Source organism: Hyperoodon ampullatus, assembly GCF_949752795.1.
Source record: "Hyperoodon ampullatus genome assembly, chromosome: 5".
Classification (NCBI taxonomy): domain Eukaryota; kingdom Metazoa; phylum Chordata; class Mammalia; order Artiodactyla; family Ziphiidae; genus Hyperoodon; species Hyperoodon ampullatus.
In genome coordinates, this window is record NC_136918.1 from 59,390,733 (window position 1) to 59,416,258 (window position 25,526).

The following is a 25,526-nucleotide window of genomic DNA, read 5'->3' on the forward strand; positions in this document are numbered from 1 at the left end:
TATTCTAAATACATTCCCTAAACAAAGAGGTTCCATGAGATCAAATCAAGTCCACCGGTGTAATTTTGGGTAAGTCAATCACTATTACATATATTGTCTATTAGTCATCCCACAGTAATAATAATCACTGTGGAAATTCCATTAGGTTTCTAAACTCATTTTATTTTTTTGGCTGAATCGCGTGGCTTGTGGGATCTTAGTTCCCGACCAGGGATCAAACCCATGCCCCCTGCAGTGGAAGCGCGGAGTCCTAACCACTGGACCACCAGCGAATTCCCTCAAAACTCATTTTAAAGCAAATGTAGCACTGGGTCTACTATTTAAAATTAAGATAGAAAGAAATGGGTGAAATACTCTGAATTAGAAATCCTGAGACAGCATAATACAGAACCTGAAATATATATGCTTTCATTTTTAATTATTTATTCTGTTAGGAGTAACCAAAGTAGAAAGTTTGTTAATATCTTAACCTAAAAGAACATCTTATTTCAGAAACTTTCATGAACTACAACCTGATATATCTTAAATTTAAACATGTTAATGTTGCCTAGGAATTAAAAGAGCCAAGAGATCACTTTAATGGTTATCAATTTTCCTCCATGCTCTAGTTTAGTAATATTAATTATACTGGAGAGGAGTGTATAAAAATCCCCACCAGCAAATTTTAAAGTGGGAAAGTGAGCACGAAATACAGTGAAAAGGTAGGAAAAGACATTTTATCTGGCAAGTGTGCTACAGACCCATAATAGATTTGCAGATGGGACTCTGCAACCAAGATTTGCTATAATGGCAAGTCTTTCAAAACTCTGGCCTGGACAAAGGAGAGCTGCTTCTCCAACACCTCTGTGAAGGCAGCCCACACTGGCTGTAATCCATCTGCCACTGGAAACCCAATGAAATACTCCTAGCTGAATCCAAACCTAAATTTTTCACTACTGCTTCAGAGGCCTACCTACTCCTTATATTTCCCCACCTTCCTATAAAGTACATAGCCCTCATTCAACACTATATACAAACACCCAGTTCTTTAATTTTTCCTTTTCACCAAGTTGCACGAAGAGTTACAGAATTAAAAGTTTAGAGCTATTTCACTTAATACAAAGCAAAACATTTACTACTATTCCTTCTAAAGTCATGGATATGTACAGAAACCAAAAATAAAAATGAGTTGCCTAATGTCTACAACCTATAAATTATACCATACATTAAATTCAAATTTGGTATATATATGGTAATATCAAATATATATACATATACACATATGTATATATATATGAATATATACATATAAACATATTCAAATTCCATCAGACCAAATAGTTGCCTCTTTCAATTCATCTCATTAATGCTAACCACTAGCTTAGATATTCAAAAGAAAGTTTCATAAGAATTCTTAAGGATGCATGCTAAAGTATTTAGAGGTAAAGTGTCATATCAGCTTACTCTCAAAGGGTACACACACAAAAAATAAAAATAAAACAAGTGTTTGTTATGTAAATACACGTATGCATGTGTGTGCACAGATACAGAGATAAAGCAAACATAGAAAATGTTAATAATTGGTGAATCTTGGTAAAGATATATGGGTATCTTTGTTTTCAATGTTTCTGTGTTTTTTCAACTTCTCCATAGGTTTGAAATTTTCCAAAATTAAAAAACAGGAAATGGGGACATCTCTGGTGGCGCAGTGGTTAAGAATCCGTCTGCCAATGCAGGGGACACGGGTTCGATCCCTGGTCCGGGAAGATCCCACATGCCCCGGAGCAACTAAGCCCATGCACCACAACTACTGAGCCTGTGCTCTAGAGCCCGTGAGCCACAACTACTGACTCCACGTGCCACAACTACTGAAGCCCATGCACCTAGAGCCCATGTTCTGCAACAAGAGAAGCCATCGCAATGAGAAGCCCATGCACCACAACGAAGAGTAGCCCCTGCTCGCTGCAACTAGAGAAAAGCCTGAGTGCAGCAACAAAGACCCAACGCAGCCAAAAATAAACTAATTAATTAAAAAAAAAAACAGGAAAGGACTTAAAATCAACTTAATTTTCCTTTCAAATGCACAATAGACATTTATGTCAGTAAGTTGTAATTAAAAACTGCCTCATTTGGGGACTTTCCTGGTGGCGCAGTGGTTAAGACTCTGCATTCCCGATGCAGGGGGCTCAGGTTCAATCCCTGGTCAGGGAACCAGATACCACATGCATGCTGCAACTAAGAGTTTGCAGGCCACAACTAAGTAGCTGGTGAGATGCAACTAAGGAGCCTGCCTGTCGCAACTAAGACCCAGCACAACCAAATAAATAAATATGTTTTTTTTAATTAAAAAAAATAAAAACTGCCTCATTTCGATTTGGGAAAAGTAGAGACTTTAGACAGTTTACTAATATACTCTAAATTAGACTGAAGAATGGAAAAGAAATCAAATGAATTAAAAGTTCTATTTCTGATTTCTCTCGTGCCACTGTATCATAAATAACTCTATTCAAAGGTATGAAGTATACAAACACTCACTATCTTCTCCTGGACAAGGCATTCCAGGACGTTCTGGTACACAAGGGAATACTGAAAAACAACAAACTAAAATTAATACAGCATATTTAAAACATACAAATTACACAGAATTTTAAATTCAAATATCACATAAATTGATCTAAATTTAAACCTGACCCTCTCTTGACACAAGATACTTAACATATGGTCAGTACTATTTTTGGAAGGGACCCATTTTACCAAGGCTATAATAAAAGAAATTCTTACGAAAGTGAACATCCATAAACAATGCATTAGAAGCTCAAATTACTCATTCCAATCCCTATTACATCACGAATTGATTTTTTTTTTTGGTCATTAGAGAAATCATTAACTACTTCCTTAAATCCTCATTGTAGTGACAAATTTGCTAGGATGAAGAATTAAAATTACAAAGTGTATACAAATATAAACATAAGCCACTACAGTTTTTTAAAGATGTATACTAAACTTAGGAATAAATTAACATTAAAAACAGTACCCAAATCCAAAAATATAAGTTTTGTCTTAGGAGCTATAGATTTATAAAAATGCTAATTTAAAACATTTTTATAAAGAGATAGAATATAATGAAATCATACATTTATAAACATCTAGTCAACTCTTTGTAGTCTGTGATGTACAAAAAAGGACATGGTTTTGAGCACAGAGTATGGGAAACACAGTTCCTGGAATATTTTTAAAAGTTGAAATATAAGCTAAGTTCTGAAAACAGATCTCTGATATAGCATAAAAAGCAATAAAGCTTAAAACAAATAATTTCTTTAAACATTCTCTGTAGTTTTATTCTAGACAGAGATGACCAAAGGAAGACTTCTAACATTCTTCCAGGATCTCAACAAATTAGAGTATGAATCCCATGGGAGCCACTATGTCAAATTCTGAAGGGAGACAAAAATCAAACTATTTTTAAAAAAAATCACACTGTAAAGGAAAATACCAAGGAATAATAACACGGTATTGAAATAAGTCATTATATTGAGGGGAGATTTATATTTGTTTCAAGTTGTAAAGAGTTCCCTAGGTCTAGTCTCCTAAGGCTCCCAAAAATGTTATGTGAAATACTGCCAATGTATTGCAATTATATTAAGCATATTAAGTGGATTCTACATGACCTAAAAAATTTGAGGGGTAGCATGGCAGAATGAAAAGAACACAGATTTGGAAAGAGAATACCTAGATTTACAACCCAGGTTTACAAGGTACCAGTTACATGATGGCTGAGTTTAGGTCTCTCCTTCTATACAACTACCCACCTCTCAGGCTTGCTGACCTTTAACACACTAATGTCTATGATTACTACATAAATAGTTTCACAGTTAACCCTTAAACAAAAGAAAGGACATTTAAGATATCTTACCTTTGGAAACCATCATTTGCATACATTACAAAACTGCAAGGGGATGACTTAGGTTCTACTGGGCTCTCAATTCTTAAATTCTATGCTAAAACTTTGCTGTAAAACACTGAGATGATCACAGTTTAATACCCAAGAAGGTATACACAAATAAGAAATTTCCTAAGATTATAAGAAGCTGATCAATTTTGTCTTCTCTAGCATTTGAGATACTACTGAACAAGGACAGTTACATAGAAATGAGGGATAGAGATTAAAAAAATGACATCAGGACCATGTTTTTAAATGGTTAAAGATACAGGGTTATGTTTTTAAAGAAGTATAGTTCTAGAAGAGTAGGAAATGACTACTCATTTACCATGAATCAAGAGTTCAGAATCCTTGTTTAGCTCATAAAGCCTAAAGGCTTCTTCTAACTCCAACTGAGACGATACTGTACATGGGTCTCCTAAAAAATATAAAAAGGAAAAGTAAAGCTCACTTTTAAAATCCTCTACATATGACCAGTAAACAACTTCTATTACATAAAATCTTGAGGAAAAACAAATTCATACTTACAGAGAAATATTTGACAAGGACTAAACTTGAGATATTTATTCAGACAATTCTATTCTCTGAAGTAGGTAACATAACTTCCACTCCTATTTCTACAAAATATTACATGAGGTTCACAGATACCAAACTTTAAATGTATAAAACCATTTAATTCTTGATGATGTTTACATTCAAAATATAGCAAACAGAATCTACCCTGACCAATTTTAGATTGTCAGTGCAAAAAAAGTTATAACAAAGTTATCCACTGACTATGTGTCTGGGTTTCTTTTTCTTTCTTTCTTTTTTTGATTGTCACTGCAACATGATTAACAGCCAGGGGTAAGTTTTCTGTTACCCGTTTCTTCAAAAGAGGAAGTGAAAATGGTTTCATCGCCACAATATGATCAGAGGAGGTCTCTATTTAATCATTTTGTCAAATTTTTCCTTCACCGGAGAGCCTGCTCAAGAGGCTCACAGAAAACAAGCATAGCTACTAAAGTACTCTGGACTAAAGAGCAGTCCTACTTGATTGCTTTTAAGTGTAAATGCCTAGTTTAGTAAACTTACACACAGAGAGGACAAGGAAGAAACACCTCCCTTAGTCAACCAGCCAGTGAACTGAGTCATCCCTGGAAATCAATGAGATGGCACGCCCCCCTGTATGGTGGCATTCCTCAATGAAAAAGTCACTTTGAACATAGTTGGGCCTCAGCTGGGTCCTCAACGCTGCCATTCTTTTGCTCATTCTTGTGGTTACTGGTTACACCAAGAGATGCCATCAACCCTGTCCAAACTTCAGTCGCTCTCAGCAGGGAACTCAGTGTACTACTTCAGAGAGAAAAGTGAGTCATTTCCTTTCCTGTTGACTCAAAGAAATGAGTGCCTCCGTTCCTTTCTCCAACTTGGCCACTGAGTCCCTCCTTTCCTTTATCTTCTCTGGGCGTTATTCCACTAGTCCTCCCCAGTTCCATCTTCATTTTTTCTTTCTTTCCACTAGCTCTTCTCAGGCAAAGGCATGTTTGAGTCTCCCTCTCAAAAACCTCTCTCCTGCCCAGGGTGCCATTCATTCTGTAGCCACAAGTCTCAAGAGTAAACTACAGACTGAAACAAGGGGGTGAGCGAGAAGAAACAGAAGAAAAAGGGACAGGGCCTTTGAATTTTGAATTCATACTTTTCTTTTGTATTTTTTAAATCATAGATTTATAATCTTTTAGACTTATTAGAAATAGCTTTTCTTCCTATCAAGAGTGAACCCACCCTGCTTTCTCCATGTTCCTATCTTCCAAGCATTTCTCAAAATTTTGCTATCAGGTTTTAGTCCAAACACTACTAAAACTGCTGTATCTAACATCATGGAAGCAGCTGCTGAAATCAATGGCATGTTTTGTCTTTACTCTGGTTGACCTCGCTATACCATCGAACAAAGTTATCCACTGACTATTTACAGAAATTTTGTGTCTAGGTTTCTAAACATCATTCTCCTGGTCTACCAACTCTTTTTTTTAAAGGTCTACCAACTCTTTTTTTTTTTCATTTAATTTATTTTTGGCTGCGTTGGGTCTTCAGTTCTGCGCAGGCTTTCTCTAGTTGCGGTGAGCGGGGGCTACTCTTCGTTGTGGTGTGTGGGCTTCTCCTTGCAGTGGCTTCTCTTGTTGCGGAGCGCGGGCTCTAGGCACACAGGCTTCAGTAGTCGTGGAGCGCGGGCTCAGTAGTTATGGCACGGGGGCACTAGAGTGTAGGCTCAGTAGTTGTGGAGCACAGGCTTAGTTGCTCTGTGGCATGTGGGATCTCCTGGACCAGGGATCGAACTTGTGTCCCCTGCATTAGCAGGCGGAAGCTTATCCACTGTGCCGCCAGGGAAGTCCCCAACTCTTCTTTTAACTTTTTATTTTGGAAATTTTCAAACATATTACAAAATCCTGTTTCACCTGTGGACTCACTCACTTATCTTCCTCCACCATGTCATTCTGAGCAAATCCCTATAACACTAGATTAAAATTCCTTAATGTAATCATAATACCATTATAAACCTATATAAACTAACAAAAATTCACTATAAAATATCCAAACATAACCATATACAAAAGAATAAAGTTGAACCTTTATCTTATATAATAAATAAAAATTAAATCAAAATGGATCAAAGACCTAAACACAAGAGCTAAAACTACAAAACTCTTGGGGGAAAACACAGGGAGAAAGCTTCACGACATTGGGTTTGGCAACAATTTCTTGGATGTGACACCAAAAGCACAAGAAAAAAAATAATACACTGGTCCACAACAAAATTTAAAACTTTTGTGTGTAAAAGGACACTATCAGCACAGTGAAAAGACAACCTATTGGAGGAAATATTTGCAAATGATACATCTGATAAGGGATTAACACTCAAAATATGTAAAGAACTCCTACAACTCTACAACGACAAAAATAAATAAATGAGCAAAGGTTATTTCTCCAAAGAAGATATACAAATAGCCAATAAGCACATGAAAAGAGGTTCAACATCACTAATCATTAGGAAAATGCAAATCAATGAGATACCACTTCAAACCCATAAGGTTTTGTAAAACACACACAAACACTCACAGACAATAACAAGTGTTGGCAAGGATATGGAGAAACTGGAACCCTTGTGCATTGATGGTGGGAATGTACAATGATGCAGCAACCTCAAAAAATAAAACATATAATTACCATATTATCCAGCAATAGCCACTTCTGGGTATACTTCCAAAGAACTAAAAGCAGAGACTCCAACAGATATTTGTACACCCATGTTCATAGCAGCACTATTCACAACAGCCAAAATGTAGAAGCAACCCAAGTGTCCAACAACAGATGAATGGATAAACAAAACATGGTATATACAGTTGGCCTTCCATATCTATAAGTTCTGAATCTGTGGATTCAATCAACCTCAGATCAAAAATATTTGAAAAAAAAATTCCAGAAAGTTCAAAAAAACTAAAACTAGAATTTGCCATGCACTGGCAACTATTTGCATAGCATTTACAATGTATTAGGTATTATAGGTAATCTATAGATGATTTAAAGGATATGGAAGAATGTACGTAGGTTACATGCAAATACTACACCATTTTATTTAAGGGATTTGAGCATAACCAGATTTTGGTATCCCTGGGAGGCTCTAGAACCAATCTCCTGTGGACACCAAGGGATGACTGTATACACAAAAGAAGTATTATCTAGTCTTAAAAAGGAAGTTGTATATAAACAGCTCATACAACTCAATATCAAAAAAACAAATAACCCAATCAAAAAATGGGCAGAAGGGACTTCCCTGGTGGCACAGTATTAAGAATCTGCCTGCCAATGCAGGGGACACAGGTTTGAGCCCTGGTCTGGGAAGATCCCACATGCTGCAGAGCAACTAAGCCTGTGAGCCACAACTACTGAGCCTGCTCTCTAGACCCCACGGGCCACAACTACTGAGCCCATGTGCCACACCTACTGAAGCCCACGCGCATAGAGCTCACACTCCACAACAAGAGAAGCCACCCCAATGAGAAGCCCGTGCACCACAAAGAGTAGGCTCCACTCGCTGCAACTAGAGAAAGCCCACATGCAGCAATGAAGACCCAATGCAGCCAAAAATAAATAAATAAATAAATTTATATATTAAAAAAAAGTGGGCAGAAGACCTAAACAGATGTTTCTCCAAAGAAGACATACTGTTGGCCAAGAGGCAAATGAAAAGACACTCAGCATTGCTAATTATCAGGGAAGTGCAAATCAAAACTACAATGAGGTATCACCTCACACCAGTCAAAATGGCCATGATCAAAAAGTCTACAAACAATAAATGTTGGAAAGGGTGTGGAGAAAGGGGAGCCCTCCTACACTGTTGGTAGGAATGTAAATTGGTGCAGCCACTATGGAAAACAGTATGGAGGTTCCTCAAAAAACTAAAAATAGAGTCATCATATGATCTAGCAATCCCACTCTTGGGCATATATCTAGAAAAGATGAAAATTCTAATTCAAAAAGATGTATGCACCGTAGCGCTCACTTCAGCACTATTCACAACACCCAAGATATGGAAGCAACCTATGTGTCCATCGACAGAAGAATGGATAAAGAAGATGTGGTATAGTATATACAAAGGAATATTACTCAGCCATAAAAAAGAATGAAATAATGTCATTTGCAGCAACATAGATGGACGTAGAGGTTATCACACTAAGTGAAGTCAGACAGAGAAAGACAAATATATGATATCACTTATTTATGGAATCTAAAAAAATGATACAAATGAACTTATTTACAAAACAGAGATAGACTCAGACATAGAAAATCTTACGGGGCTTTCCTGGTGGCGCAGTGATTAAGAATCCACCTGCCAATGCAGGGGACACAGGTTCGACCCCTGGTCCGGGAGGATGCCACATGCCGCAGAGCAACCAAGCCCGTGCGCCACAACTACTGAAGCCCGCATGCCTGGAGCCCATGTTCTGCAACGAGAAGCCACCAAAATGAGAAGCCCCCACATGGCAATGATGAGCTGCCCCCGCTCACCGCCACTAAGGAAAGCGCGGGTGGCAATGAACACACAAGGAAGCCAAAAAAAAAAAAAAATCTTATGGTTACCAAAGGGGAAGGGATGGGTGAGGGATACATTAGGAGTTTGGGATTAACAGATACACACTAGTATATATAAAATAGAAAAAAAAAAGAGGAAGCAAATTTTGACACATGCTACAACATGAATGAACCTTGAAGACACTATGGTAACTGAAACAAGTCAGTTACTAAAGGACAAATATTGTATGATTCTACTTCAGTAAGGTACCTAGAGTAGTAAAATTCACAGAAACAAGGTAGAATGGTGGTTGCCATTTGCTGGGGGAGAGAGGAGAATGAAGATTTATTGGGTAAAGAGTAACTTTATAGGGTAAAATTAATGGGTAAAGAGTTTCAGTTTGGGAAGATGAGAAAGTTCTGCAGATGGATGGTGGTGATGGTTGGACTGGCTCTATCACTATATTGACTAAGAAAAAGCCACAGAGTGGTGCTGTGCCAGTTCTAGGCTTCCACCTTATAAACATCCGGCATCTTTTGCTTTTTGTGCTTTTGGGAGCCCTAAGTCACCATGTAAGAAGTTCAGCTGCCTCTGAGAGTGGAAGCCCTGAGACTACACAGAGAGAGAAAGAGAACCTACTATGCTAGCATCCCAGGTGAACCTCCACGTGACTCCAGACCCGGCTGCCATCCAATTGCTACTGCATGAGAGACCTCAAGTGAGACCAGCAGAGCCAATCAACTCACAGAAGTGTAAAAAGACTATAAAATAAAAGGGTGGGTTTCTTTAAAACCACTAGGCTTTGAGGTGATTTGTTACGTTACAAACACCTTCCTGCCACCTTTCAAGGTGAATCTTGAAATTCTGTGTATCTTACAAGACCCAGGACAAATGCGACCTCTTCTGAAACATTACCCCCTCTTCTGAGGGGGTAATGTTTCACATTTTTTAAAAAATGCTAGATATAATCTACTCATTTTTAATAACAGCTTTATTGAGATACAATTCACACAGCATTCAATTTACCCATTTGAAGTGTACAGTTCAGTGGTTGTTAGTGTATTCACAGAGCTGTGCAACTACCACCATAATCAATTTTAGAACACTTTCATAACCCCTCCTCAAAAAAAACCCTTCCAATTAGCAGTCACTCCCCATTTCCCCCCAACCTCTCCTTCCACTGTCAGACCTAGGCAACCACTGATTATTTTCAGCCTCTATAGATTTGTCTTATCTGGACATTTCATATAAATGGAATCACACAATATGTGGTCTTTTATGTCTAGATTTTTTTTGCTTAGAGTGTTTTCAAGGTTCATCTAAGTTGTAGCATGTATCAGTACTTCAGTCCTTATTTATTAGTGAATAATATAGTAAATATTCTTGAACTGAAATATTTGTGCTTGAATAATTTCTCATGATAATTTCCTAGAAATAGAAATGATTGGCTCAAAGTGTGCCCATTTAAAATTCTGACAATTATTTCAAAATTTGGAATGATAGTAACTCCAAAAAGGTTATGACATATACACTCAACCAACAGTATGTTTTTCCTAACCCTTACAGGTAATGATTAAATTTTAACTATTTTCTAATCTGATAGATGAAAACTGACGTCTTATTTTAAAATCTTTGTTTCTTTAATTATTAGTGGTCCTTGAGCTTTTTTGTCATTTATGAATTAGCTATTTGCACCTTTTTCAGTAGATACTTCATCTATTTCTTTTTGACTTATATTAGAGATAAGCAATCCTTTGTAAATGTTGCAAATATTTTTTCTCAGTTGTTATTACTTCTATATCTGTGATTATGATGTTTTTCAATATAAAGAATTAGGAAAAGTCTTCCGTCTTTACATTTCCTTTTTCAGAATTTTCCCATTTATTCTTTTTTTAAATTTTATTTATTTATTTTTGGCTGCATTGGGTCTTCGTTGCTGTGCAGGCTTTCTCTAGTTGCGGCGAGCGGGGGCTACTCTTCGTTGTGGTGTGCGGGCTTCTCATTGCAGTGGCTTCTCTTGTTGCAGAGCACGGGCTCTAGGCGTGCAGGCTTCAGTAGTTGTGGTACGCAGGCTCAGTAGTTGTGGGTTGCAGGCTGTACAGCACAGGCTCAGTAGTTGTGGCAGATGGCTTAGTTGCTCCGCGACATGTGGGATCTTCCCGGACCAGGGATTGAACCCGAGTCCCCTGCATTGGTAGGCGGACTCTTTAACCACTGCACCACCAGGGAAGTCCCCCCATTTACTCTTGAGCATTTATTTTTCCAGATGAAATTGCCAGTTTTTAAAAAATCCTATTAGAATTTTTTGGGGGAACTGTGCTCTTTACAGATTGATCTATAGGGAGTTTACTTTTTATATGTTCCTTCTCCCTAACCCATTATTCAGGTTTTATTTATTGCACCCAATTGTTTTTTTGGTTTTTTTAACATCTTTATTGGATTATAATTGCTTTACAACATTGTGTTAGTTTCTGCTGTACAACAAAGTGAATCAGCTATATGTATAGTTATGGGTTTTTTTTTTAAGTTTTCTTTATATGGTTTCTATGCATTTCTTTAAAGTTTCTTCCTAGATTCAAAAAAAATTTATGTTATTACATGGATGAAATCTTTTCTTCCAATATACTTTCTGACTGAGTATTACCTTTATAAAGGAAAGCTATTTGTTCTCTCATATACTAACTTTATATTTGTCTTAGTGTTGTTGATATCTTAAGAGACTAGTTGAAAAATAGGTCAATATGATTCAACCAGATTGCATAGATATAGCATTTTTATTTATTTATTTATTTAGTATTTATTTGGTTGCACTGGGTCTTAGTTGCGGCAGGCAGGCTCCTTAGTTGTGGCTCCGGGGCTCCTTAGTTGTGGCATATGGGCTCCTTAGTTGCAGCACACAAACTCTTAGTTGTGGCACGCGAACTCTTAGTTGAGGCATGCGTGTGGGATCTAGTTCTCTGACCAGGGATCGAACCCAGGCCCCCTGCATTGGGAACGTAGAGTCTCATCCACTGTGCCACCGGGAAGTCCCAGATATACCATTTTTAGATCAACACTCAAGTACACTGATAATAACAGGTGTTGGTGAGGATGCAGAGAAACTGGAATCCTCATACACTGCTAGTGGGAGTGTAAAATGGTGTTGCTGCTTTGAAAAACAGTCTGGTAGTTCCTCAAAAAGTTGAACATTTGTTACCATATGACCCAGCAACTCCACCCCTAGATATATATCCAAGAGATATGAAAACGTATGTCCACACAAAAAGTTGTAACGAAATGTTCATAGAAACATTACTCATAATAGCCACAAAGTGGAAATAACCCAAATGTCTATCAATTGATGAATGGACAAATAAAATGTGGTATCCATACAACGGACTATTAACCATTAAAAAAGGATTAAGTATTAATACTTTATATATCATGTCTAGATTAGGCAAATTTATAGAAATAAGAGCTAGATAAGTGGTTACCTAGGTCTGGGGACAGTGGGGGAAGGAGCTTGGGGGAAATAGAGAGTAACTGCTAATGAGCATGGGGTTTCTTTTCTGAGTGATGAAAATGTTGTAAAATTGATTGTGGTGACGGCTGCACAGTCTCTGCACAAATATACTAAAAACCACTGAATTGTACACTTTAAATGATAAATTATATCTCAATAAAGCTATTTAAAAATATTCAGTGCAGCATTTTTATAAAAGTGAGTTCGATAACAAAGTAATATTCCAGTCCAAAAGCAAAGTCTGTTTTAACTTGCCTCAAAGAAAAAAAGCAATTATTTTATACAGACTCACTTTCTCAGTTATGCAAATTTCTCCCAATTTGCCACACACATGAAAGTGTAAGTCACATAATTACACTCTATTTTTTGACATAGGTTTTAAAGAATAACTTTCGCTTCTATAGAAGTATATTTAAGTGCAGGCCAAAGTTTAAAAATAGAAAAGCAACATAAAAAAGAATAATGAAAATTTCACATTTCAATAAGTGTGCAAATTACTCTTCCAGTCAGAAAAATAAGCCAGCTTAAAAAAAACAAGCCAGTTGACTAAATTAATTCCAAAGAATGAAACAGTCAAAGAATTCTAGGAACAGAATGAATCTGAAATATAATGAATGCTTCATTTCTAATTTTCCAGATGAGGGACCTGAGTCCATGCTGGCAAATATATTTAAGCTCACCTCAGATTGTTTTCTAAACAATGAGAAATATTATATCATTCCATCTCTCTCTCTCTCTCTCTCTCTCTCTCTCTATATATATATATATATATATCACACATGAATGATACCAATGAATGCCTTATATGCATCTTGATTTTTAAAACATTTAAACACTAAATCCAACTTTCTCTAGACTCACTAGCTGCTTTCAATGTCCTAATGGCCTATTTCTACAAAAATTTCCAAAAAAACGTATAAGATTGAACCAAATTCAACACCCAGCAATTATGGCTTCCACAGTTCAAGTGGCTTCTGCAGTTAGGATGATTTTACTGCAGTAGTATGAATTTAAAAAACCCAAACCTTAACAACCTCACTTTCTGAGCAACTTCAGGTAAACCACTTCTTTAAGATGGCCCCTGATTTCCTTATTTGCAGAAAAAAGAAGAGATGAGACAAAAATTGAGTAAATGCTATCTGTAATGGACTGGGCGTATCTTAACAAAAAGGAACTTCAGGGACTTCCCTTGTGGTCCAGTGGTAAGACTCAGTACTCCCAATACAGGGGATCCGGGTTCAATTCCTGGTCAGGGAACTAGATCCCGCATGCATGCCGCAACTAAGAAGCCCACATGCCACAACTAAGAGTCCACATGCTGCAACAAAGAAGTCCACATGCTGCAACTAAGAAGTCCACATGCCACAACTAAGAAGTCCACATGGGACTTCCCTGGTGGTCCACTGGTAAGGAATCTGCCTTACAATGCAGGGGACGCGGGTTCGATCCCTGGTCAGGGAACTAAGATCCCACAAGCCGCAGGGCAACTAAGCCTGCGTGCCACAACTACTGAGCTTGCACGCCTCAACTACAGCCCGCGTGCCACAAACTACAGAGCCCATGCATCCTGGATCTCATGCGCCACAACTAGAGAGAGAAAACCTGCATGCCACAACTAGAGAAGCCCACACACCACAATGAAGAGCCTGTGCACTGCAACGGAAGATCCCGCATGCCGCAACTAAGACCTGACGCAGCCAAAAATAAATATTAAATAAATCTTCAAGAAAAAAAAAGTCTGCATACCACAACTAAAGATCCCTCATGCCGCAACTAAGACCCGGCACAGACTAAATAAATAAATAAATAAATAAAACAGAAAAACAAAAAAGGAACTTCAGAAATAAACACAAAACAACACAAAGGAAACATTCAAAATACATATAAAATGAACAACTAAATTAAGAAAGGATCACTGAAAAGATTACAAGTCTCTATGAAAAATAAACACAATTCTGCATCAGGATGATACGATTATGGATGCAGTTTTTGAAGTTTTATTTATAACTTTAAAAATTGACTTAATATTAAATTCTTAACTGACATATACAAGATATCAAAGGTCTAGAAAAGTCTTTAAGGAGTCGTGTGTTGGAGAATAATGTTGTATTCTCAACTCATATCAACCTAATTAGATGGTTACATGCTCCTGCAGCAAAGGAAAAAACATCCAGACATTACAAGCTGTATATCATCTAGATAAATGTCATATAAAATAAATTACGTTCTTAGGAAATGTCTGAGTCAGGACTTTAAAAAGGAGCATCAAAAACCTCCCAAAGATCCAGGGCTTCCCTGGTGGCGCAGTGGTTGAGAGTCCGCCTGCCGATGCAGGGGACACGGGTTCGTGTCCCGGTCCGGGAAGATCCCACGTGCCGCAGAGCGGCTGGGCCTGTGAGCCATGGCCGCTGAGCCTGCACGTCCGGAGCCTGTGCTCCACAACGGGAGAGGCCACAACAGTGAGAGGCCCGCGTACTGCAAATAAATAAATAAATAAATAAATAAATAATCTCCCAAAGAGGTGTCCTGCAGTATTTTACATACAGGTTCTCTCCCAGGCTCCAGATCCCATCACAATTTTCTCCTATGTTAAAATAAGGGCTATATTACCTACATTGCAAAGATAATGGCAAAACTAAAGATCATATTATTTAAAGTGACTCATAGTATGCTTGGTTCATTATAAGTGTGGCTTTTAATATTGCACTTTGATTAAAAGCCATGAGTGGAATTAACCAGTGTTAAAAGTATTGTAATAACCATATTTTAAAAAATCAAATTTTCTCTTTTGCTAGATATTGTCTTTATGCCAGGCCAGCCTCTGCTTGCTGTTGGTTGAAACCTAAGTTAGGTCAAATATCTGCTTTCAGTATGTACCTAGAGATTGATGCTTTTGAAAAACCACAAGGAAGTGTGAAAGTAAAGTTAATCACTGACATTGCATATACTCAAATCTGTTTTGTTTTTATTGGACTGAATGTCTTTGGTTCAGGTATTACCTTTTCAGGCCAACTGCTTAATGCCTGATAAAGCAGGACACATAACTCAGAAGCAGAACATTCCATGTAGAGTCATCATGAAACAAAAATGAGACAGAAAGCTATGTTTCAAAGCCCACTCAATTACTAAAGTCCAAATTCATATCCTAAAAAAGGCATACACCCAGAGTGAGATCTGCTCAGTTCAACGAATTTAAAGGTAATGAAATCTGTATATTAACCAGCAGGTCTGCTCTTTTTTCAATGCATTTACATTTTCTTTTCACCTATAAAAACAAAGAAATTAGAGCGGTGGACCTCAAAGCATTTGGTAAATATGCAAGATCCAATTATTTATGAGATAACTTCACAAGGTGATGAACATGACACACATATATAACACTAGTTATATTAGGTACTTTAGCATATGGCTGAATTCAGTGCCCCACATTTGGAAGAATCAACACAGCCTGAAACCAAAGTTTGCAACGTTTAATATTTGCCTGATATAGCACCTTCCTGATAGATGATAGATGATAGCTCTTCCTGATCTTTGAGCCTGCCACAGATTTATAGATTCACTATGTGCTCCCACCAAGACCTTCTTACTGCCACCCTGCCTCTGAATACTGGGTTCAAGACACTGTATGCCACTTCTGAAAGTCACAGCATTACCTAAAGGGTTGCATTGCTTAAAATGCAGATTTGCAAAAATTTTCCAAGAATAATATGGTATTTAGGTGGTCATCCTTTCAATATTAGGCCCCATAACAGATAGTAATAGATTTCTGGCTTCTTGCTTCCTTTTTCTGGGAGGTGGAAATCAGTGGTTGCAGAAGCATGTGCTATCCTATTAAGCTGCTCATCCTCAACTTCCACTTTTGGAGAAGATAAACTAACAGGAACTGGATTTAACCCTCCTCCTAAAACAACAGAAAAACTAGACAAAATAAATGAAAAAAAATGGTTCAAGATATTGGAAATCAAGCAATGAAGGATCAACTGTTTCCAAGTAACTTAAATGGTTATTTAAGTTACTATTTTTGAGCATCCCAGAACAAAGCTCAAAAATATCTATACAAATACAAATATATTCAACATCCAATAAGGCAAAAGTCATAATGTCCAGAATCCAATAAACTACAGGCAGGCACGTGAAGAAGCAGGAAAATATGACCCATAACAGGAGAAAGATCAATCAATTGAAATTGACCCCAGACTGACACCAATATAAGAACTTGTAAACATGGACATTAAAAGAGTTATAATTATATCCAATATGTGTAGAAGCTATGGGTATTGAGCATGTTAAGTAAACATGGAAGATATTTTAAAAGACCCAGATTTAATGTCTAGAAATAATGCTACAATTTCTGAAGTGAAAAATGCTCTAGAGGGAATTCATGGCAGATTAGACATTGCAGGAGAAAAGATTAGTGAACTTGAAAACATAGCTATAAAACTATACAAAATGAAATGCAGAGGAAAAGACTGAAAAAGGAAAAAAATAAAAGAACAGAGAGTTAGTGAGCTTTATGACAAGTTTGAGAAGCCTAATATACATGTAACTGGAATCCCTGAAAGAGGAATCTGGTGACAGAAAACAATATTTGAAGAGATAATGGCCAAAATTTTTCCAAATTTGATGAAAACTATAGACCCATGGATCCAAGTAGACCAACAAATCTCAAGACAAAAAACATGAAGAAAACTGAACTAAGGTCCATCATTATCAAATTGCTTTATCCAGTGATAAAGAGAAAAATCTTAAAAGCAACCAAAGAGACACATTACATATGAGAAACAAAGGTAAAGATGACAGCAGATTCTGCATCAGAAACAATGCAGTACAAAACAGTGTGCTGAATGAAAAAGAATTATCAATCTATAATTAATTACCTAGCAAAATTATCTTTCAAAAACAAAGATGACCTCAGGAATTCCCTGGCAGTCCAGTGGTTAGGACTCCACGCTCTCACTGCCCTGGGCCTGATTTTAATCCCTGGTTGGGGAAGTAAGATCCCACAAGCCGTGCAGTGTGGCCAAAAAAAACCAAAACAAAAAACAAAAAACAAACCAAAAAAAAAAAAAAAAAAAAAACAAAGGTGACCTAGAGGCAAATTCATAGACAATTCATAGAGACAGAAAGGCAAATTCATAGAGAGAGAAAGTGTAAGTGAGGTTACCAGGAGTTGGAAGAGTGGGAATGGAGCTGGAGGAGCTGGAGGAGGGGAGTTATTGTTTGATGGGTATAGAGTTTTTGTTTGAGATGATAAAAAGTTCTGGAAATGGGTAGTGAGGATGGTTACATAACATTCTGAATGTGCTTAAATGTCACTGAATTGTACACTTTAAAAAGGTTAGGGCTTCCCTGGTGGCGCAGTGGTTGAGAGTCCGCCTGCCGATGCAGGGGACGCGGGTTTGTGCCCCGGTCCGGGAGGATCCCACATGCCGCGGAGCGGCTGGGCCCGTGAGCCATGGCCGCTGAGCCTGCGTGTCCGGAGCCTGTGCTCCGCAACGGGAGAGGCCACAACAGTGAGAGGCCTGTGTACGGCAAAAAAAAAAAAAAAAAAAAAAAAGTTAAAATGGGGACTTCCCTGGTGGCGCACTGGATAAGATTCTGTGCTCCCAATGCAAGGGGCCTGGGTTCGATCCCTTGTTGCAGAACTAGATCCTGCATGCATGCCACAACTAAGAGTTCGCATGCTGCAACTAAGAAGCCCACGTGCCACAACTAAGGAGCCCGCAAGCCATAACTAAGGAGTCCATGAGCCACAACTATGGAGCCTGCCTGCCGCAACTAAGACCGCACACAGCAAATAAATAAATAAATATTTATTTAAAAAAAAGGTTAAAATGGTAAAATTTTGTGTTATGTACGGTTTACGACAATTTTTAAAAGAATTTTAAAAAAGGAATATACTAGTACTCCATCTACATGAATAAACCTCAAGATATAAGGCCCAGTAAAAAGAAAAAAAATGGGAAGTCTCAAAATATGTGCTGAATAATGCCACTGATATAAATTTAAAAGCACATAAAGGGAATTCCCTAGCCGTCCACTGGTTAGGACTCAGTGCTTTCACTGCAGTGGGCCCGGGGTTCAATCCCTGGTCAGGGAACTAAAATCCCTCAACCCACATAGCATGGCCAAAAAACTAAAATAAAATAAATAAAAGCACATAAAAACACTATACTTTGTCATGTATACATATAAAAAGTGACAGATTAGTGGTTGCTTAGGGGTGGAGGGATAGGAGTGCGAAGACAGTTTACACTATAAACTTATTCTATGGTAGTAGTTGGCTCTTACAGAGGGAAGGAAGACAATGCAATTGGAGATGGGGTTGCCAACAAGAAGGACAGAACTTCGCAGAGACCAGAGCATGTTTGACAGCATGTCTGAGAGCCCTGGTGCCCTGCTGGACTCCTATGGTCTCTCTTGCTTCACCTCTCAACACATCCCCACCTCACCACTGCAAGGGGTTTCTCCCAGGTGGGCCCCAGTCTGATCCTTTTGCCTTTCAGGCAACACCACAGCCTGGCATATAAATGGTAGCAGCCAGAATTTACTAGGCAGAATGTCTGGGGCATGGAGCTGGGGTAGAGGCCAGAGCTAAGAGAAGTGCTTGGGGACTTCTTAAAGTTAGTGATCTTCGGGCTTCCCTGGTGGTGCAGTGGTTGAGGGTCTGCCTGCCGATGCAGGAGACACGGGTTCATGCCCCGGTCTGGGAAGATCCCACATGCTGCGGAGTGGCTGGGCCCGTGAGCCATGGCCGTTGAGCCTGTGCGTCCGGAGCCTGTGCTCCGCAACAGGAGAGGCCACAACAGTGAGAGGCCCACATACGGCAAAAAAAAGATAAAAGAAAAAAAAAAAGTTAGCGATCTTCTCGCGGGGTCCTCTACCCCCTGGGAGTACAGGAAGACTTTCCAGGGACTACCAGGCATAGACAGTTTTTTAAAGGTATCCATTTCCTCAACTTCCATATAAACTCCTTTCTAAAAACCATCTGCCTGAGAACATGCCTAGAGTGCAGTACCCCATCTCATCTCCTCAAATTTTTCTTTTCCTGTTTCACTAAAAAAAAAAAAAAAAGCATATATACCTACCATACGATCCAGCCATTCCATCTCTAAGTATTTACCCAAGAGAAAAGGAAATATATATTCATACAAAGACTTGTATGTGATTGCCATAGCACCTTTATTTATAATAGCCCCAAACTAGAAACACACTCAATGTCCATCAACAGATGAACAGATAAACAAATTGTGGTACATCCACATGATGGAATACCACTCAGCAAAAAAAAAAAAAAAAAAAAAAAAAAAGAACTACTGATACACACAAAACATGTATCAATAATTATGCTGAGTGAAAGAAGCCAGACCAAAAATGCAAACTAATCTATAGGGACAGAAAGCAGATGAGTAGTTGCCTGGAATAGAGGAGCAGGAGTGAGGAACTGCAAAGCAGATGGAAACATTAAGGGGTAATAGATATGTTCTCTACCTTGCTTGTGGTGATGGTTTCCTGGGTGTCAAACTTCATCAAACAGTATACTTACAATATGTACAGTTTATTGTATGTTAATTATACCTCAATAAAGCTATTTTTAGAGGAGAAGTAAAGATACAGAAAAGCTAAAAGAATTCATTACCAGCAAACCTCCACTACAGAAATGTTAAAGGAAGTTCTCCAAGCAGAAGGAAAATACCAGTTACAAAACAAGATCTGTTCAGAGGTCCTCGGATTTTCTTTCTTATTGATGTTGATTTTCATTTTTGAATTTTCAGGTTTGGAGCCACGATACTGCTATCTAAATAACTGAAGTTACACTGAATATACATTCAGTCAAAAAGTTTTCACTCACTGTTTTTCTGACATGATTACCGCTATCAGTGCATAGTGCTGGGGATTTTAAAAAAGTATGAAGAATGATTTACTATTTTAGTTCTTAACATACCAGCTAAAATTACACCAGACTGAAGATGTTTGGAAAACATCACATCAGAGAAATATGTTTCTTGCCATCCTAAGTATGGTTTTGTTGCATCTTGGCACTCTATTTTTCCCCCCATGATCAAATCAGATTTATAATGCAAGTTAGGAAGTTAAATTTAAACTGGGTATTCAGACCCTGAATAAATTAGAATTTATAGAATTAGAAATTTAGAAAATACTCAATATTAGATGTAATATTTTTAAAGCACATCCTTAAGGAAAAGCAGTCACACTTATATAGGGAACTAAAAACTCACATTTATCATGCCCTGCCCCACACTCTCACTGCATATGAGAACCAGGATATGATTGTTACAAAATACTATTCATTCTAAAATGTTTAGTTAGATTAAGCAAACCAGTTTTTTCACATGCACATCAAAACAAATCAGTAAAACTAGTTTTGAACACAAAGAAGAAGAATGGTTGTCATAAATCTGTGTAAAGAAATGAAGTATGATCTTTATTTGCTCTGATATAAAATCCCACAATTAAATGTTTAGCTTCTAGAACAATGTTTCTCATAAACCAGAGAAATCAAATTATAGTCCTGTCTTCCACTGATCCTAGAGAAAATTTCTTCTCCATATAAGCATGCCCCAATGCCTACACGGTTAAAAATAAAGATGAAAAATTACAACTGAAAAATAATTGCAAGGAGCTCAAAAATAATTACTACTGGCTCTGTAAGCCTAAAATTAAGAAAAGACTGGTATCAGAATTCACCAATGTAAAAAGGATCACATGGGAATCAAAAGACCTTAATGAAAAGTTTAACCTTTACTTGAATGAGGCAAAGGCTAGTTTTATAGTTTCCCCAGAAAATCAGGACACTTAATAGCTATTTAGAGAGAAAGAAATATGAGTTACACTATAAAAGGATAAGCCTGTTTCATCAGAGAATTAATTTAATTTACTATGTGAATCTGTTAATTAAAATACACTATTAGGTTAAGAAAAAACAGAATAAACTGCAACTCCTAATGCTTAAACCTCCAATAACTGACATAAAAGTAACTGTGGAAAGGCTTGCTACCACCCTTTGTAAAATTCACAAATATTTTTTGAGCATGCTACTATTGAGTACTGCTCTAGGCACTGGAACTCCATGGAAAAGACAGGATCTCTGCTGTCCTGGAGCTTACATTCTACCATACAAATAAGATACAAAGTGAATAGGGGTTAAGAGGCTTCTTGGAGGACATGACATTTGAATTAAGACCTGAATGACAAGAAAGAGACAGCCAGGAGACAGTCTGGGAACAGAACTCTCCAGGCAAAGACAATACAAAGTATAAATGTACTATAAAAATTTTAAATGGACTGTCTCTAAATCAATTTCTTTTAATAAAACACATTATCTAGGGAATTCCACAGTGGTCCAGTAGTCAGGACTCCACACTTTCACTGCTGAGGGCCCGGGTTCAATCCCTGGTCAGGGGACTAAGATCCCACAAGCTGCGCAGTGTGGCCAAAATAAATAAATTAAATAAATAAACTTCTAAAAAAAAGAAGCATTATCTAGTGATTCCTATGTGTACTACAGTTTGAAAACCACTGAATGAAAAAACCCTAAGTGGAAAATAAATGACATGAAATGATCACGACAGGATTAAAATAAAAATAACACTGGCTCGGGTAAGAACCAGTTTATTGATGCTAACTATATTCTTTCTTCCTTCTCTTTTTTTTTCTGGGCTCGCTGTGTGGCTTGCAGGATTCCAGTTCCCCTACCAGGGACTGCAACCGGGCCACGGCAGTGAAAGTACCGAGTCCTAACCACTAGACCACCGGGGAACTCCCTATGCTAACTATATTCTATGCACTGTGCTAAATCATATAGTCTCATTTTCAGGCTGAAAACATGCTGTGAAATATCCACACCATTTATAATTAACAATATTTAAACAAACTTTTAGATAGAGAAGGTCAAAAAGTAGATGAATAGATGAGAAAACTCAGCTTACTCCTAAATAGTACAAAATTTAAAATACAAATCTAGCTAGCTAGATTTTCAAAAAATCTGAGGCTGGTGAAGGCAGGAGTGAAGGGATGCTCTCATTCAATGTAGTTGTGCCATAAACTGTTTTAGCTTTCTTAGAGAGCAAACTGTCACTATCTACCAAAACCTACAATGTGCATATTCTGCACATTTGCTACAGAGAGAGTTCCACACAACAGCACAAAATTACATATAAAAATGTTCACTATATACTATTTATAATAGCCAAAAACTGGAAACAGTCCAAATGTCTGTCAATAAAAGATTAAATAAATCATGAAATATCTACAATATGGAATATTATGCAGTGTTTAAAAAAAGGTAATGATGCAAATTGATGCACACTGAAATGAAAAAACAGCCAATACATAATATAAAAGGAAAGTACTGCTTAATGGTTCATACACATTTTTTGTGTGTGTGAAATAAAGTGTGCTTATAAGTGATGTATAGAAACAAGAAATATTTGTATATGCATAGAATATATCTAGAAGGATATATACTAAGCTGTGGTTTCCTCCCTTAGGACTAGGATTGGTGAGGGAAGAGAGAAGATAAAGGGCAAACAGAAGACTTCTTTTTAAATTTCATGATCATCTCTTTTTTTTCCCAAACAGTAAACAGGGATTACTTTAGAGAAACTTTTAAAAAATGGCCTTAAAAAATGAAAATGGGCTTCAGTTTACCCATAGCTTGAAGCTGGAATAATATCTTTTCAGGGCTCTTCATATCATGGAACATAGAAATGGCCAGCCCCAAATATTGAGCTAAATATTAAAATGACATTCCTTAAAATGAAATTCCATTGGTACTACAATTAATAGAAAACCATTATACAAAACTAGTATATTTAGGCATCTTTCAACTACACTTCAATGACATTCCATCATGTAAAATAAAGTCTAATGTGGTCTTCAAAGCCTTCTGGGATCTAGTCCTATGCTTCTCAAACTTTAATACTCATGCAACTCACCTGTAGATCCTGTTCAAATGTAGATTCTGATTCAGTAGTCTGTGATGGGGCCAGAGAGCCCCCTTTTCTATTAAGTACCACAGACTACACTTTGAGTAGCAAGGATCTAGCCCAAGTTCCTTACCACTCCCCATCCTTAACTTTTTTTTTTTTTAGCGGTACGCGGGCCTCTCACTGTTGTGGCCTCTCCCGTTGCGGAGCACAGGCTCCGGACGCGCAGGCTCAGCGGCCATGGCTCACGGGCCTAGCCACTCCATGGCATGTGGGATCTTCCTGGACCGGGGCATGAACCCGTGTCCCCTGCATCGGCAGGCGGACTCTCAACCACTGCGCCACCAAGGAAGCCCCCCATCCTTAACTTTTAAAATTAATTAATTAAAAAAAATAGAAACTAGTTTTATCTTAAGAACCTGTCCCTCAAAAGTCATTTTTAAAAAAAGTGAATTAACATCAAATCGCAATTTTTAACAAGCCCTTTTGGGGCAGCAATAATATCCCTTATGAATAATCAGCATCTCATCCGAATAGTAATTGATTAATATTTTAATTATTTTTTGGGAAAAGTTGTCTCTTAAAAAGCAGCATGAGCGTAACTAGGCTCCCACAGCTTCTGGTTAACAGGTTAAATACAAAAACCCTATACCACCTCCAAAGTTTCCACCACAACCCACAAAGCTGCCAGATCCACTTCCACAACCTCTTTGAGATCTGCAGATTGCATTTCTTGTTTAAAAAGGGCCTTTTTCACTTCACAATTATGCCCGTTAATAGGGTGGTATTTCTGAACAACAATTTTATCAACTGTATCATGATCATCAAAAGCTACAAAAGCAAATCCTCTTTTCTCCACTCTGCCTGTCTTCCATGGTTGAAAGACCAACTTCTATGGTTTCAATCCTGCCATACTTTTCAAAGTAGTCTTTCATATTCTTCTGTATCTTCTTTAATACCACCAACAAAAAGTTTCTTCACTTTCAGAAGGGCAGCAGGCTTTACAGAATCCTCTCTAGAAACAGCTCTCTTTGGTTCCACCAAACACCCATCAACCTTGGTGGTCTTGCACTCACTGGTGCATCCATCTCTTCAACATTAGAGTAAGTCACAAAACTAGAGGTCCTGGGACGTTTTGTTTGGTGGTCTCTCATCACTGCACAATCTGTAAGTGTGCCCCATTTCTCAAAATGTTCTCTAAACTATAATCTGTAGTTTCAAAGCTCAGACCTCCAATAAACAGTTTTCTCAACAGTGTTGGTTCCTTTGGATCATGGCCCCCCTCCTGGTGGCAGCAGGCTGGGAGTGACCTGGTGGTGGTTTTACCTCCATTTTGAGACCAGACTCACCTCTTCCAACTCCAGTTCAATATGGGACCGCCAGAAGGAGGCCTCCCCATACTTTCAACTTAGTGAATTACTGCTCTTCCCCACACACCATGTTCTTCATATCTCTGTGCCTTTTTATATATTATTCTTTCTTTCTGGTTCTCCCCTCACCTACTCCACTTCAAAAACTTTTACTCTGTTATACGTTTAGTTCAAACTTTGCAAATGTTTCAGGCATATGTGGATGCTCTTTCTTTTGTATTCTGAGGCCCCTATGCATTTAGGTTCAACTGTCACATTTGTTTTTCACATGTCCATCTCCCTGTGGAGTTTGAGGCTAGAAAGTATCTATCCTCAACACACACATATTCAATAAATGTTTTCTGAATCAAGTTTTTGCCACCACCTTTGAAATAACGGTTGTCACAATCATTTTTACACTTTTTCTAAAACATTTTCTTTAAAGAATATTTTCTGTAAAGTACTGTCAAATTATTGAAAGTAATCTCTTAAAATATAAGGCAACATATATTCAAAATTAAACTAAAATGTAACACTATTTAATGAGATGTTTACCTTATTGCTGGAAAAAAGTCACATTAATTTCACTATATTTAAGGGTAAAAAGGGCAAAACAAAGTTGTACTCTTTGATACTCAAATACTTGAAAGGAAATACTTGAAGGAAAATAAGAATGGCATCAAATTTCTAATATACCTTTCCCTCCTTAAGTTAATTAGGACTTTTATTACGTTTTAAAAACAGGGCTTCCCTGGTG

At 37.6% G+C, this 25,526-nt stretch overlaps 1 protein-coding gene and 1 pseudogene across 2 annotated transcripts in view; both read right to left on the minus strand.

Moving 5' to 3' along the window:
- Window positions 1–25,526, minus strand: part of PRKCI (protein kinase C iota) — a gene marked incomplete at its 5' end in the record, with an annotated part of 79,720 nt that overhangs the window by 36,693 nt on the left and 17,501 nt on the right. Inside the window, 2 exons of the mRNA XM_079704806.1 lie at window positions 2,515–2,565; window positions 4,248–4,337. Of these exons, the coding sequence (XP_079560932.1) occupies window positions 2,515–2,565; window positions 4,248–4,337 (141 nt within the window). The remainder of the gene's footprint in view (window positions 1–2,514; window positions 2,566–4,247; window positions 4,338–25,526) is intronic.
- Window positions 24,044–24,860, minus strand: LOC307053154 (heterogeneous nuclear ribonucleoprotein A3-like; annotated as a pseudogene). The gene is made up of 2 exons: window positions 24,841–24,860; window positions 24,044–24,730 (listed from the first exon to the last, which is right to left on the minus strand). The product of its transcript is annotated as a heterogeneous nuclear ribonucleoprotein A3-like (transcript).